This window comes from Maylandia zebra, linkage group LG23, assembly GCF_041146795.1.
Source record: "Maylandia zebra isolate NMK-2024a linkage group LG23, Mzebra_GT3a, whole genome shotgun sequence".
NCBI lineage: Eukaryota > Metazoa > Chordata > Actinopteri > Cichliformes > Cichlidae > Maylandia > Maylandia zebra.
Genome location: NC_135188.1, coordinates 1,622,829 through 1,639,772, shown reverse-complemented (window position 1 = coordinate 1,639,772; position 16,944 = coordinate 1,622,829). Strand labels below are relative to the sequence as shown.

Genomic DNA, 16,944 nt, shown 5'->3' with positions numbered 1-16,944 from the left:
ATTATGATTATGACGAATGTGCCAGTTTATGTTCTAAGTGTAGGCGCAGTAATAATCTGTTGGTTTATCCAAAATATACAAATCAATTTTCCATAGTAAAAGTGCAAATTGGTCTAAAAGGTGCACTTAAACCTCCAGCAGTTCAAGTACAGTGATTTCGTATGCCATTGGGTTCAAGTCAACGTGCTGCATCACGATTGTTTACATTCAGAGACTGTTTGCGTCACCATGGCAACCATGCGACCAGGCTTTTAGAGACGCGTCAGCTTTTTAGCCCAAACCCGGATCGTTGTCTTAACAAACTTCGTAAATTTTAATGACAATTTGTTAAGTTCATAAGGTGATAAAAGTGATGCAACTAAGGAAAATAAAACCCTGTGGCTTCTGGTGTGAGCAGAGAAATGATTCATGCCATCAAATGTGGATCTTTTCACTCTCTGAGTAGAAAACATACAAATCAATAGATTAGAGGCTGTGTTTCTCTCACAAACTGCTGTGAGGCTGTTTTGTTATATTAGCCGGCTTTCTGATTTCCAGTCTGACATGTCTGGCTGGAGTCTTTCTGTCACTCCTTCCTGTGTAGGAGGTTACTGTCAGCCTGACTGGTTGATGGCTGCGGCGAGCTGTAACCTCTCCCTCCATCCTCTGCGTGGTCACTGATCCCGTCCCTTGGCTCTGGATTATGGGCGACAGGGACACACCCTGAGGCTTTATTTGCTGTTGCTCTGCGCCTGAGTGTCAAATGTTATGGTTAAGCACGGTTAATAAAAGCCAGTCGCATTCTGTGTTGAGTGAATCTATGGTGTGTTCACAGTAGGGCTGCCACAAACGATTATTCTGATAGTCGACTAGTCACCGATTATTCGACTAATCAGATCATCATCCATTGGACGTACAGCATACACCAGCAGCATCTGCTCTTATCTAACTATCATTAGCTTACAGCTTTAAGTGTTTACGGTGCTAACTAACAATAAAGACAAGATGATAGTTTATTAAATTTTAATGAAATTTGCAGATTGTTTCGGTGAAGTTTAATAAACTCCTTGCTATCTAAAATATAACAGGACACCGGAGTAAATTCTGGAGCATCTCACACTTCTGATGATCAGCTGTCTGCTTGACGTTTATTCAGCTGTGTAAAAACTATAACTTTAATCTCAGCCAAACCGATTTACTCAGGAACAAATAAAATACTAAAAAAAAGCCAAACAATAACATTTTAAAGTTATCTAAGTGACTCATATGTCATGTTTAACCTGAATAGCGAAAGACGGCGGTGGGTTTGAAAACGATTTGCTGGGAGTCCGGTGTTCTCACGGCGCTAGTGACCTAGCCCCCGGCTAGCTATCGAGCTAGTGGGTAACAGACGTCTCCGAAAACGTCGGAGCGCTTTTGAAAATATGCGGTGTCTTGATAAACTGAGCAGATATTTGAGGTTTACACAGCTACATTCTCGCCTGAAAATATGTTAAACGTTTATTTTGTGACCCAGAAAGAATAATAAGAGTAATATTAAAACTAACTAGCTGCCGCCATTGTTGGAAGCTGAGCTGGGCTGCGCTATGAATTCTGGGACACAGCTTCTTCTTCTTTGGTGTTTAACGGCAGCTGGCATCCTTGTACATGCAGTGCTGCCATCTTCTGTTTCAGTCCGTTATTACACTCTTAAATCCTGCTACTTATTCCTGCGTCTTTTGTGATCTTACAAAGCTTCAAACGACGCGTCGACTATTAAATCAGTCGTCGACGATTTTGATAGTCGACGTAATCGTGACTAGTCGACTAATCGTGGCAGCCCTAGTTCACAAGGTGAAATCTTAGTTTTTCTACCCGTTTGGTTCTCCTGTATGCTCACCAGCAGGATCACCTTTGTCACAGATACATTTGACTTAAAAATAATACTTAAATAATCTTAATTGCTGTTTCCAAAAAGCACGTTTGTCCCTTATCTCAAGTGCTAAATGTGTGTCTATTGCCCCTGTTGTACTGAAGGCACCTCTGTAGTTTAGCTACCACGAAAGGTCAGTTTAAATTGTTTTTCTTTTAGTTTACCATTTTAAAAAAAGCTCATTTTAAACAACTTCACTCAGATTCTTCAAGTTTCAAAGAGCAAAAAGCAGAAACTGGGTTGGACTTGTTTATATGTTGGTGGAAGAGGACGTTAGCATCATTCCTTAGTCATTCCTTTTGGAATGACCTGAGGGGAAAAAGAAAAGGATTATTTCATCCAGGCTGGGCAGTCTAGGTGACAAATCATTCCTGTTGCCTGTGCCAGGGTAGAAAGAAGCCAGTGTTACAGAGGACATTGGGAAAAGTGGCACAGATTGAGACTTTTGCTTACAGCTTTCCTTACAGCACCAGGTGAAGCACGGGGAATTTTACACAAGTAAAATCCCGTTTGTTCAGTTTGAGCAGATGTCCATTTAAACATGACGTAGTTTGATCTTTGGAAAATGCAATACCACATATCAGAACTGCATTTATTTTTTGGTACAGCTTTTCTTACGTTTGTTAGCTTTTTATTTCATTTTCGTGTGTGTAGCGTGGACGTGTTGGCACAGCTTTGTAGTTTAAGGGTTGAACTGTGTGTCCCATTGTGCCGACTGCAGCTTAGTCTCACCACTGGATGCCTGAAGGGCTGTGGAGAGTAACAAGAGAGGGGAAAGAGAAAAAACCAAAGACAGAAGAGCACAGACGAGGGAGGCATAGAAGAGCCAAGAGATGGAAAGAAAGAGCCGAGCCGAGGGCAGGAACAGTAGACCTCGGCTACGCTATTGGCTGAACTCCAGTCTGCCGTGTTTGTTTTTGCTCTATTTTTACCGTGCAGTCTGACACTGGTCACTGATGAATGGCTCTATATGTAAGTTGCATTTCATCTCACAGAAATCATTCAGGATGTCTGGCTCAGGTGGGAGTGTTAGGAGACATGATGCGGTCCATTAAGGATGGAAGACGAGGACTGGAGAAGAACATGTGCTGTTTGGAAAATAGCTTTAGTGTCTCGTCAGTTGAGCGTAATCCGGGGTTCTTGTGGCAGTGGTCATAAATTTATGTCGTTTTGCTCTTACGTTTGTGTTCGTTAAGCTTTGCGGAAATGTACGTGGGTTGTGTTTGAACAACACGATTCTCGAAGTTGAAACTGAGGTCAAAGCGTGTACGAGACACTGGATGAGTACTGTTAGTGGCTTTAAGGTGCATCCAAATGGTTTAAACATGCTGTTGTGAACCACAGACACTACATCTCACTTTCTTTCCTGCTGTGTTGTTTCTACTATGATCAGCTTTGTAGTACGTGGCATTGTTCCCACCTGTCTGGCTGTTTAAATTTCACCTGATGAACAAAGGCATGCGTCTTGAGTGTGGCATGTGAACTGGCTGTGGGAGTAAGGGATTGTACATATAGTTGGTGCAGAGCAGCGACTATTCTGGTGTTACAATGGAGTCATGTGTTTGGGAGGTGTTTTTAGTGCTGGTAGCCCACATGAGTGAGCGTGTACAATAATCCCCTCTGTTTGCCGCCTTCCCTTTGCTTCCTTTTCTCTCCTTCCTGATTTCTGTCTGCAGCTGCCCCACATCTCCAGATGACATACTGTAGGTTTGTGCTTGCGATAGCAGTTTATTGCGCTAAGAAGGGGCGAAGCATTTCCTATCTAATAAACACAAGCGAAATGGTCTTGTGTAAACCAGGTTGCATCCAGAAGGTGGACACAGCAACACAAAGCAGCATATTTCACACCAGAAAGCCCCTCAGAAAGATGCTAATGATGACTTCCTATTTTAAATGCGGAAAAAGTCCAAATAGAAACTTTTATTGTGAACTCTGGTGAACTCGGGGTTTTTCTAAGTAAATCTCATTAAATGCTCAAACCTTATAAACCGGTCCATGACATGGGACACAGTACAGTAAATTCATGGAGGTCAGCAGATATTTTCATGAATGATTCGGAGTAATCAGATTATTAATCACTTGGTGATTCAAATGTCAGCAAATGGTGAATAATAGCTTCTGAAATCAAAGTTGCATCTGATCAAATGAAGCGAGTGTTTGTTTTTTAATAAATCACTAAAAATGTAACAGAGTGGAAACATTTTAGCGCGATCTTACTTCATTATTAGTTATTGACCATTTTGTCAAATGTAGAATATATTCAAGGATTAAAGGAGGTTATGCTGGTATTTGTTGTTCTCTTCACCGTAATAAACTTTTTTAGTCTAGGAAGGAGAAACAGCCAGCATCCTGGAAGAGTTCACTGCCGACCAAAACTGGTTTATTAGTCGTACGTGGCTCCAATGACTTGTCCGGAAAGCCCTCCGGAGTAACGTGTCGCCACCAGCCAGCGTGGTTCCCACAGCAAGCCAATCGCACCGAGCAGCAGCTCCTGGGTTGCATTATGTCAGACATGCAACAGCCTCATTGCTCTGGTGTACTTCATGTGCATGCTGCTGCTTTGAATCTAACGTTTCGGCTCATCGCGCTGATCGGAAACATATTTCTCCATCCTTTCCTTGGATTAATCTCTAGGTGAAACATCCTTGGGATTGGAGGCTGTGCAGTGCACACGTCGAAAGCTGGGATACTCTTTGCATGTTTATTTGCATTAAGATCACGTTTTCGCTGTTGCAACTCAATGCCCGAGGTTTGAAAAATAAAAAACACTCCTAATATTTTGTGTTACATTCGTAACTGTTTTGTTGACCTTTCTGCTTCACTCGCTGGTGCTTGCCCTCTGGTCTGACCCGCCCGGGTTACAGACTAGTAAAGAGGCATTACATGTAAATCAGAAACACCTGAACACTGGCTTTTTATAGTCCGGAGCGCTTCCTCAAGCTCGTCCGCTCTCCTCTACTCGAGGAGACTTTGCATCTGGACCGAGTTAAACCAGCAGCACCAAATATTAGACGGTGGGGAGCAGAGGGGGTGACCAGCAGGGGGTCGAATGGGAGGAGCTGGAGGTAACTCTCTGACAGACAATGATAGGACGGAGGCAAAGGGGCACAGCAAAGGGAGCGGTTACAAACCCAGCAGTGCAGATCAGGCTGACGGTTGGTGAGACGAGGGGGAGTGTAAGGCCGTGGCCTGGGCCTCCTGGATTATTGCGGCGCTGTGAAATGTACATGAAGTAATAGTTTACAAATGTCAGCTCTCCTCCACAGCACAGGACGAGAGACGAGGAACACAGCAAAGACTGTAACGTTGTTTTTAAACCTCTGTGGGGGATTTGGGGTCATACCTTCCTCCGAGGGATGTCAAATGAACAGCTGCCCGTTTGTCAATACATGACTCAGACACATGATATTGGGAGTAGCAGATCAATGCGGTGCACTCAGATGACCATGTTATAATTGATTAGCACCGTCCATCACAGCTGTGGACTGCTGGCTAACTCTCATTTGGTTATGGTTTTGAAGAACTGGGCGCTCGCTGTCATGTTAAATATTTATCATCTCTCAGCGGAGTTTGAGTTTATCATCTCTAATAATGTCTTCCTCTTCTCTTCCGTGTAGCGGGGAAGATGACTGTGACCGTGAGCTCTGTTGAATGAATGGGATAATATCATCAAGTCAAAGACTGGATCCCTGTGGCTCCTCTCTCCTTTATCCTCCTCTTTAGACGAGCAGCAGATGCTCCTCGGCTCTGGTTTTATTGTTTGTGGCTGGCCAGCCTGGGAGCTTAAAGACGGAGGGGGAGGAGATGAGCTTTCAGTGCCCTTTTCTTCTTCTTCCTCCACTCTCTCCACAGTTCTCTCTCTATATCTGTGCTTGTCTTATTCAGCCCAGTTGGTGACTGTTGGATGAGTTAATTCCCTGATTGAGGTTTTTGGTCCCTTTAAACAAAAGGCTGTGTCTTTGAATAGACCACATGGCTCTAATAGGAGCCATTCACTGCCATTTTGGGTGCAACTGCACCTCCTATAGAGCCTCAGCCCTGAGGCTGATTTACCACCACTCAGCAGCAGCAGGAGCAATCTCTGTCTGTCTTTCTGAGTGCGTCTGTGAGCATTAGCCAGAAACCACATTCAAAGTTACAAACGCACACACACACAGTGAATCTGAGCTTCCTTTTCGTCGGTGTCACAGAGCACAATGCTGCCTCGCTTTGGCAAAGAGCCAGATCCTCTCATCCCCGTTAGGTCATGCAGAGACAGCGTAGCGGTGATGGATACCTCGGCGGCCCCAGCTCCGCTTTCCCTCGGGACAGCAAAGGCACTTTTCTCGACAGCATGGAGGCCAGCCGCGCAGATGCTCCCCGTAACGGCTGCACGTAGACTCGAGAAGATAAAGTCATTAGAAAATCATCGTAAAACTAATGATTACATTTAAGTTCAACACAGATGTTCAGATTGTTCAACAATTTCCTCCACTTCACAAACACATCTAAAAAAAAAACAAAACAAAATGCAAAGCTTTATTTAACGTTTTGTCGAGGTTTGGGGATTGTCAGGATATCTGTATCAGAATTATAGATGTCAAAAATAAAGTGGTCGAAGTAAGAAATCAATGAACCTGAAAGGAGAAAAAAACTCCCACCAGCAAACTATACAAACCTAAAGTACACAGTCACGGTTTTGTGGAGGGGGTGTAAACGTGTGCAGAGCTGTATGCAACGTTTTTACAAAACTGCAGAAAACGTTTCATTGTGCTTTGATTGTTTGAACCTCTCCGACCTTTCATGAGTTTGGTTCCACTCTGAAACGTAGACGTATGAATCTGCCAAAGTCTCGTTACACTGTCACTTGGTGAGTCACATCCACAAGCGTCTGCTTTTGACACTCACGATGAGCAGTGTAATCTTCGCTCATTGCAACAATCACTCAGTACGTTTTATGAAGCCAGTAGGTGTAGTGTGAGCAACTCATGGGTCTGCACACGGTGCGTTCGAGCGCAGCACTGAGCTGTAGGTCTCGTATGTTCTGGTCATCATACATATAAGATGTATGGAGTGCAAATCTGTTACAGCGCCACTGAAGCGTGGCGTCACTACATCTGTATAAGAAGATGCTAAATCTCATGGGTGTGTGTGTGTGTGTGTGTGTGTGTGTGTATTTAAAAAAACAAAAATCCCAGATATGTAAAGCAAATATCTTCTCAACAAACAAGAATAGCAATAGTAAAGTGCTATGTGTGATAGACCAGCATAAAAAAGATAACGGAGACGATGTAATATAAATATAATGTAAACAACCTGGTTGTTCCAGCTCTGAAAAAGAATCCTAAGGCTCAGCTTCAGTTCAGTCTCCTCTAACGGTCATGTCCGTGGAGCGTCATGTCTGAGGTGGGAGCTGCTTGCAGCTATGACTCATGGGAAGCATCAGGCATCTTCTCATGGCGCTGCAGAGGAATGTTGGGAGTCCACACACACACACTGCTGACATCATAGCCTGCGTCCTTGTGAGTCCCATAGTATTTGAAGTTCATGAGCCTTCTGCCTCATCATATGTGTCATTAAACCATTCACTTCCTGTCAGCTCGTGTGTTGTTACTAATTGGCTGAGATGTGTGTGTCCTGTGAGGGTGTGTGTTGGTGTTTGGAGCTCCATTAGGGGTCAGGTTTACCGTCTGTAGCGCAAAGAGCACAATGTCCACAAGTTTCCAAGTAGGATTATAAAGGCTACACTAACTTTCCATATAAAGGCAAAATATTTATTTTCTCTCTTCACTAATCAGCGTCGTTCCTCGTCTTCTCTGGGTGGACCTTTCTTTGAATGTGGCTGAAGTGGATGGAGGCAGGCGAGGGACTAAGACCTGGATGGCTTACTTCACTTTTCCAGCAAAAATTCTTGTTTTACTGCCAAGTCTTGCTTCTGTTATGATGAAGTGCTTGTTTTATTAAGCTATTTGGTCTCTGTGCAGTCTGTCACAGGGGTAATCGACTTCTTCTGTACTCTTTCCTGGATCGTGTTTATCATCGCTCTTTTAAAATCGTCTGAAACATGACGTATTAGAAGAACCGAAATATTTAGTATAAACAGCGTAGCTCAATGAAATGTTAACCACACAACTGACTTGAATAGTTGTGCAAGCTGTGCATGAACATGTAATGAGTGGGCGAGGAAAATAAATATATCAACATTAGAAAGCCTCTTGGCTTGAGATACTGTAATATCTGCAGGAGGTGGTTTATTAAATAGATGTTCCCCTGGATGTCCAAACCTTTGCACCTGCTACAATTACTTATGAATTTCTATTTGTTATTTTCCCATGAAATGAAGATTATTGGGCTCCTTCAGTTTTTAATATGATACTGATACCTTGGCTGTGAGTATCTGCAGATACCAGGGTTAAATGAATGACTTAACCACTGCTTTCATAATCTTTGTTTAAAATTAAACAAAAGATAAATGCATTGAAAATTAGAAAATGTAGAGTTGTTTCATTGGTCTAGTCATAAGGCGGTTGTGTACTGCTGTCATTTACAGACATGATAGCTTCTGCTTTTGGATGTGACAAGAGATGGCTGAGGTGAAATCCTTTTAATCGTCTTGACAACCGAGGCTTCGATTCCACTTATGTTACCATAAGTGGAATCGAAGCTTCCTGAAAAGCATGTAAAGGAGCAATTGAGCAAGAGGGAAGTGTTTTTGAGTACAAAGCTGCTGCAAACAACCAAAGAGCTCTTTGTGTAGCAGCCTGAAATGTCTGCTTTGCTGTTGGCTTCCTCCGCTGCTACTGTAGCTCCTGCTAACACCTGAGGTAGTAACCACAGGGCCCACGTTAGCCTGCCTAGCCTTCTGAGTCAGGAGGGCTGCATCCCTATTATCAGCATTTGATGCGAGCCTCCACTTAAATGTCTGCCGGCTTCTTTTCACTAAAAAAATGGGTCACTTCTCCTGGGTTTCTCATGCTTTTGCATGCAAACAAATCAGCTCAGTCACATTTTGCTCGTGCAGCTGAGTCAATTTACTGCAAGCCCATTTTCAAATTTTATTTGTGACATACACAGTCATACACAGTACTGTATGCAGTGAAATGCTTACACTTAAAGTTAAAAATAAAATAACTGTACAACAAAATACACAATATAGAAATATATAAGAATATATGAAGAAATATAGAACAATAACAGCAGCTGTACGAGTAATAAATGGAAATGAAGAAATATACTGTCCAGGGTTGTGCAGTCCACATGTGTGTCTTGTGCAGTGCAAATATGCTTAAAGTGATTTATTTAAGTGACTTAAGTGATAAAGGGATTCAATCAGATGACCACGCAGTGTAGTTGTGCAGCAGCCACTAGTGTAAACAAAGTCCAGAAAGTCCAGTGTGTGTGTAAGAACCACATGTGTGGGTCAGTACTGTGTGGTGGTGTGATTGAGAGACCGTATCGCCTGCGGGAAGAAGCTCCTCCTCAGTCTCTCTGTGTTGGTCTTCAGGGAGCGGAATCGCTTTCCTGACCTCAGCAGAGAGAACAGTCTGTTGTTGGGATGGCTGAGGTCCTTCACCATCTTCCTGGCCTTGGTCCAGCACCGTCTGCTGTAGATTGAGTGCAGGTCAGGGAGCTCGGAGCGGATGGTGCGCTCAGCTGACCGCACAACCCTCTGTAGAGCTCGTCTGTCCTGCATGGTGCTGTTCCCGAACCAGGTTAAGATGTTTCCCGTCAGGATGCTCTCTATGGTGCACGAGTAAAAGTTCCTGAGCACCTTGGAGGGCAGTCTGAAGTCTCTCAAGCGTCTGAGGTGGTAGAGACGCTGTCGGGCCTTTTTCACCACGGTGTTGATGTGACAGGACCATGACAGGTCCTGCGTGATGTGAACTCCGAGGTATTTGAAGCTGTATTTGGTATTTGGCTGGACAATGCAGAGGTGGGGGTGAGCGGTGTCTGATTTTAATTAGCAGCAGAGCTTGTTATTACTGTGTTCTGCTGCCCACAGTAAGCAGGTAAAAAGCCCCTCTCTATCAGCCCCTCGTAAGCAGCTGAAGTGCCAGGCTAAGCCTACGCAAAGCAGACGCCCCACAGTCTTATCTGAGGAATGCGTGGCATCGTCACCGAGGATCTCCTCTGCAGGGAGGAAGCTTTATTATCTCAAAGCCTCTTTCTCCTTTGATTGTACCCTGAGACCACTCGTAGATGTTTACTTTTTCCTGCCTGTGTCTGCAGATTTTTTTCTTCTCTTTTTTCTGTCACTACCTTTTTATTTTAAGATATATTTGATTTTCCTTCTGTGCACTGCTGCTCAAATTGAGCTGCAAATCTTCGTGCCTTGCATACGGATACTGTAGCCGTGTGCTTTCTCTGTTAAAGCTAGCGTAGAGAGAGCCGCTCAGGAGTTATTGAAAGATTCAAACCAGACGGAGCTCATGATGGAGGATAATGATTGTGCTGTCCTTTGTGGTCTCTAAAGTTTTGCATGCCTTGGCATTTTACAGGCTTGCATGTTTTTGGGACTGTGGTCAGCAAGCCTGGCAGAGCCACAAGCTCATGAGTCTGAAGTTGCTCTCCTTTTCCTCTAATTCTCAACTGTGGCCTCGATAATTACAGACTTGGCTTCATGAAGATGTCTTTGTTGTTGCATTTTTGTATTTCTCCATTTTATATTATGTAGTTTCTTTTGTACGTGTTATAGAGTTAATCCCTGCTGTATGTTTTTTTTCCAGTTAAACTTAAAGTGAACAGATGATGCTCATTTATCACAGAGGCAAAAGAAAACTGCAGGAAACACAAACGACCAATGAAGGCTCCAGATTAACTGGTTAGAACACATCAGTTGCTGGGTAGCCTCGTGTGGTTTGCTTTGCTTTCTTAGTTAATCCAAAACATGAATTTCTTCATGAGATGCTAATTGTTGTGTAATTATTCTTTCTTCAGCAGATACTCCTGCAATTAACGAGTCAGGGAAAAGCCAGAACATTGGCTTTGCTACCGTTGCACAACTGGATTTTTGTGCACATGAAATGCGATGTCATCTTATCTGAGCTAGCCAACTATCTGCAGACTGACTCTGTATTCACAATTTTTGTCATTCACCAAAGAGTTTAATTGAAAACAAACTTTATGATGGGGAAATTAATCATTCATAATTGAGAAACCTCATGTGTCAGTGCCTCCTTTCTGTAGCGGTGCTTAATTTGGGGATTTCTGTGAGTAAAACTTTCCCTTTTTTTGCGTCTGCTTCAATGACAGAAATGATAAACTATCCGTCTTGGTACTTACAGGACTCGAGCCAGGATCGGTTTACCAAAGCCGGCTGTTCACCCTGCAGCGATTTAAGCCAGGTTCACGTTTCCCCAAGAGGGGGCTCGCAGCGAGCGCAGCGTGCATTACTGATGCACAGCCACGCTACGTGATCCATCACCTGCAAACTTTACCCAGCTGCTTCTCCTGTGATTCACACTCAGCTGACCTGTAGATCACTGTTCTGCATTACGTTTGTGATAGACAGCATTAACTTGGATTATATTCTTTGGCTGTGACCCAGCTGGATGTTACAGTGAATCAGTGCTCAGCACTACTTCAGTTCTGCTCCAGGTGACTTCTAATGAATCTGCAATAACAGCCAGACTTTGAGTCAGTGATGTAAAGCTGTCATCGTGCCAGCCTGAGATACTCATACATCTCCAGAGTTGTTTTAGTCTAAAGTAAACAGATTCAAAGAAGTGACACTTTACAATGATTCGGATGCAGTTAGGCTCTGCATGAGTCTGTAACGATGCTGTTGGGGCGTGGGCGCTGTTGACTTTAACAGGGGAACCGCCAATAGAAAACCCGGGTGGCAGCACGTGTGGTCCACCAACTGGAGAAGTGCTTAACTTGGGGGTGGGGTTAAAATAATGTCCCAGCTGATGTCATACAATTCACTTCAAGATACAGCTAAACACACACAAATAGATTTAAAGCCATACAAAGTTTATTTAAAAGACATCAAGGAACCAATAAAAACTCTGACTGAAAACCTCAAACTTTAAAGAAACTTTATTTCTGAGAGAATTCAGATCACCATCTTTTCTTTTCTTTTTTTTATGATGGTCACAGCGATGTTTGTCTCCAGCAGCAGGAGTAATAATGTTGTTTTTCTCCTGTTCCTGTTTGCAGTCACGCCTCCCTTCATATAGTCTCACACATGGACACTATGTCACTTAAATAGTATTTCTTTGCTTTACGGGCGATAAAGCCCATGATGGAGACAGAGTTTCCATTAAAAGACTTAAACTGCCAGAGCACTAAAATCATCATCATCACTTCATGGTGCAACAAGAAGTTGCAGAAAGTTCCTCTCAGGGTCTGCTGTGTGGGCAAAGCTGTTGCTTTTAAATAGATTTTAGATTGAAACATGTTAATGCAGGTAATAACCTACCTCCCATACTTACAGCCTAAATACACATATCTTCTGCTGTGATAAAAATAGGCAGGTTTCACTGGTTAATATACTGGTAACCTGAAATGAGAGCGTGGTTTCTTCTTTTCTTTTTAAATAAACCTTTGGAACGATGAGATGATGCTGTTGAACTGCAATATTACATCTAAACGGTTTAGCCGATGCTTTGAAAGAGCCGGTGTCTGACTGTGTTGCAGTTTAACTGCAGTAAATGTTACTGCAGTTGTGCCAATCATGTGATTCGTCATGAAGACGTTTGTCCCTTACAGCATGAGGGCGAGTCTGGGAGCTTCCCCGTGGTGATGAAGTCAGTCAAGTCCATAGTAAGGAGTGAACAGCTCTCGGTGATCTGCTGGAAGTTGTGCAAAGACTGTTTTGTGTTGGCAACATGTCAGCAGTGAAAATCAAGTCATTGGCAGATAGAGATGAGTCGTTGTGGTCCAGAGTTGCTTAACTTAATTAGACCTGAACCAAGTGGTGCAGCATACATTACTGTAGTTGTTTTTTAAGACTGAATCATGTGCAGTCATTAGCCCAGTTGTGGCTTGCCCTAAGTGCTCTCAGCATTTGTGTCTTTGTTGCTATCACTAAGCGGAAGGGTTGAATTCCTGTGCAGCGTCTGCAGCTGCAACTTATGGTTTCCCTAGCAAGGCCGTGTGATGTAAGTGATGTGACAATAATATGCATCTGATGCTTGACAAACGCGTCGTTTTCTCTCTCGTTGAAATGGATGTGTCTGACCTACTTAGATGACTGAGCTGTTTTTAAAGACCGCAAACATGGAAGGGCTTTTTTTTTTCAGTCAAATATATTTAAATCAACATATATTGACCTACCAAACTCTTACATTTACTTATATAGAGCTGTCTGCTAGGTTAATCAGCAGGATACTTGGAGTGAAATTCTGTGGGTGAAATTCCACAGATGAAATCTGATACTGAAGAGAAACTATTTCACTTTGTGCTTGATTCATTGTTTAGACCTGTGAAACGCTAAAACGATTTAAATTGGAATTCAAAAAGTCATGTTCGTAAATAAGCTCTGGACAATGTGAGAAGAGTTTTTATTTTAACATGTCACGTGTGGGAGGAGGTGGCCTCTTTCACATACTTTGTGACTATACTGGAAATACTTTGACTCCTGTGTGAAGGTGTGCAGGAGGCAAACTGAAGATATTTGCCTGCCACACTCAGATTGAGGCAAATGGATGCGTGCAGTTGTGACCATATGATTGGGTTGGACACATGCACCATCACCTGTTAATGTCTGCAAAGGTAGTGTCACTCCTTTCATCCTTGCACTGGAACATGCCTCAGCTGCACAAGTGTAGTCTTATTCTGTGGGAAACTCAGCACTGTCTTCTTTAGGCTTGACACCAATGTTTATCTGTAATCTGTCTTCTTCAGGTGCTGCGTAGTGAGAGAGAAGCGGTGTGTGCGGCATGCTGAGGCCACACCCCCTGGCTCAGAATGAGTGTCAGAGATGGCGCTGCCAACATGGCAACGACTGCAGGTGGGGGAGGCGGGGGAGGCGGGCAAGCTAACCCTGTCGATCAGGATGGCCGCTCATACACGCTCCAGATCTATCCGAGGTTGGCTGCTTACCCATCCACCTGCTGCAACCTCAAGTGAGTATCTCACCTGGAAAATAAACATCAGCATCAACGGTTTAGTTAGTTTGTCGTTGCTTCATTTATTTTTATGCGCACAAACTTATTGCACAACTTATTTATAGTTGTTTTTTTTAATCTGCCCTGCTTCTATCAGAGTGCAGAAGGATGCAACGGCTGCTTCGGTGATCGCGGACGCCGCTACGGCACTGGGGCTGGACCCCAGACGCCTGTACGTGCTGGCAGAGGTGAAGGAATGTGGTGGGGAAGAGTGGGTGCTGGAGGCCGGAGACCTGCCGGTACAGAGGTTCCTGCTGTGGCCTCGAAAAGCACAGGAGCAACACCCTCAGAGCCTTGGCTTTTACTTCTTACTACAGGTAGAGTTGACAGCACACGACACGTTACAGTCAGCTCAGTCAACGTGCTTCTACTCTCTGTTTCTCCTTTAGTGAGAAAAAACAGCAAGTTGTTAAACCCTAGATACAAGTTTGCAGACTATTTATGGAAAATGTAACAGAAAAGGCGAGAAAATCATTTTTCCAGCACATGTAACAGCAGCATGTGTGAGACGAGTGCTGTTTGGCCCTGGCCTTGATGATTTTGGCCGGTTTGAAGGAATGCAAACAGCCCGGAATATTTTTAACAGTCTCAAGAAATCAGTGTGTCAGTTTGACGAGTAGACGGCTAATACGTGCTGTTTTTGTCTTTATAATTTAATCCAGGAGAGGAATCGTGATGGCTCAATCCGTTATGTCCACCTCCCGATGTTGTCCAAGGAACAGGAGGCACAGCGGCTCGCTGCCAGGGGCTTCCTTCCCCCTCCCCAGGATGATTTTGCAGACCTCTGCAACCTCCCCGTCCTCAATGAGGACAGCATATTAAACAACTTGCGCACACGGTTTCACAAGAAAAAGATCTATACCTATGCAGGGAGCATCCTCATCGCCATCAACCCCTTTAAGTTCCTGCCCATCTACAACCCTAAGTACGTCAAGATGTACGAGAACCACCAGCTGGGCAAACTGGAGCCTCATATTTTTGCTATCGCAGATGTGGCCTACTATGCTATGCTCAGGAAGAAGGTCAACCAATGCATTGTCATCTCTGGGGAGAGTGGCTCAGGCAAGACCCAAAGTACCAACTTCCTGATCCACTGTCTGACTGCTCTCAGCCAGAAGGGCTACGCCAGCGGGGTGGAGAGGACCATCCTGGGTGCTGGACCAGTTCTGGAGGTAAGATGCTATGTGTGATGGCTGGGTCTGTCTCTACTCCAGTGGACAATTTAATTGAACTGTAGCTCAGCTAATTTGAATTAGCCTAGCCTTGCCATGCCTTAAACCTTAGCTGATCCAGCTGCAGGGACTAAAGAAAGTATATTAAAAATGTTTACATAGACCCACGGGTGCAGAAAAAAGATGGTTTGGACTGAGAGCTGAAGTCCACACAGGTTGCCACATCATTAGGCATACGCTTCTTTGTCATTTTTTAATCTATATTGGACCATAATTTACAAAATGAGCATCAGTCTGTATTGAAGAAGACCTGAAATTAGTAATCGAGACTATAAACTCGTTAGGAAAGTGTTTACCGAAGTAATGGGTCACATAAGTTTTCCCATAGACTTCTACACGATCTCACTTCCACTTCCTTAGAACCACTGCAGGTTTAAGGTGCCTCCACATGGGCGTCGCTCCTCAGAGTGCCATACTTATTTACTGCACTGGTTTCAGTCAGTTGCTCTCTTGATTAGGTCACATCGAGTGGTGAGAGCACTTCCTCAGAAGTGACTCATGATTTTGCTTAGACGTACAAAAGCACAGACACGAGATGAAAAAACTGCAGCGAGCTACATTTGGAGATATTTCACAGGTTTATATGTCTGTAGTTATGAATGGTGAAAACATCTGAGCTCATGTCGAACTGAGGAAATCTATTTTCAGGCTGCTGCGTGGGCTAACATGACAGAGCCTGTTTTTGTACAGTGTAAATGTCTGTGGCATAAAGAAAGAAGCAGGTAAAGAAAGAAGAAATGAAAAAAAGGGAAGTTGCTTTATTAACACCATCATGTTGCTTCATTGCCTTTGAAAATGCTGTGGGAAGCCAGGCAAGATAAAAGGCTTTGTATTGGTTTCCTATCTGCTTTTGAGCGCACAGATGATTTTGATTACATTTGCAGTGCTGGTTTACGTGGCTGAAGGTAAAACACAGCTTTTCTCTGACTTCTGTCTTTGACAGGAGAAATATGTGCCCGTTTAATTTGGACCTAAACGTTTAACCAAACGGACTTTTGTCAAAGTTTCGGTCAGGTGACCGTACGTGTTCCTGCTTTCTGCTGTGAGAAACTGGATACTTGTACTGACTCGCTCTACAACCGCTGACAGCTGAGACTGAACCAAAACGATAAACAAAGTGAAACGTAGCACTTGGTGTAAGTCGCTGGTGGGTAATTACGAATGATTAAAAAAAAGAATTTTCCATAGTATAAAAACAGCACAGAGGCGTGGCCGGGTCTTTGAACAGCGTGTCTCAGGACAGGAAAGGGCGGTGCTAATCAGATGAACTGCACGACATGCATGCACATATTCAAATGTCCACTTTGGAGCTCATTACACGAAGTCTTCTGTCCGTCAGGCTGCTATCACAGTTTAAAAAAACAACATAAAAAACATAAATCGTGCAAATATGTAGGTAAACGCTAACAGCTGCCTACTTTTACATTGTTTTAACAAAGCGCTGCAGCATAACGTGCAGCTGTTGCCTCTGCTCGAGCTGAAACTCGGAGCTACGTGGCAAAGAACAGAGTCGACTTGGTTTTGTTTATTTTTCATCGGCGTAATGAGAAACGGGGTCTCCTCCACTTTCACATATGGAAGAATTTACCTCTGGTCAGACCTCGAGCAGCATTATTATTGTCAAGTCATTTTCAGCATTCACATCATCGTCTCTTTGTACTCTCTTATAAGCAGTGAGTGTTGTCTTACATTGTATTTTGTAGATTAAGTCAGCTTTGAATATTTTCCA

The 16,944-nt window shown here is 43.6% G+C and overlaps 1 protein-coding gene across 8 annotated transcripts in view; it reads left to right on the top strand.

The window, feature by feature from the left end:
- LOC101469450 (myosin IXB) overlaps positions 1–16,944 on the top strand; it is a 55,695-nt gene that overhangs the window by 5,925 nt on the left and 32,826 nt on the right. For all 8 annotated transcript variants that reach the window (XM_076880514.1, XM_076880515.1, XM_076880513.1 and 5 more), the window contains exons 2-4: positions 13,721–13,941; positions 14,081–14,300; positions 14,646–15,155. In XM_076880514.1, the coding sequence (XP_076736629.1) occupies positions 13,784–13,941; positions 14,081–14,300; positions 14,646–15,155 (888 nt within the window). In that variant the 5' untranslated portion in view covers positions 13,721–13,783. The remainder of the gene's footprint in view (positions 1–13,720; positions 13,942–14,080; positions 14,301–14,645; positions 15,156–16,944) is intronic.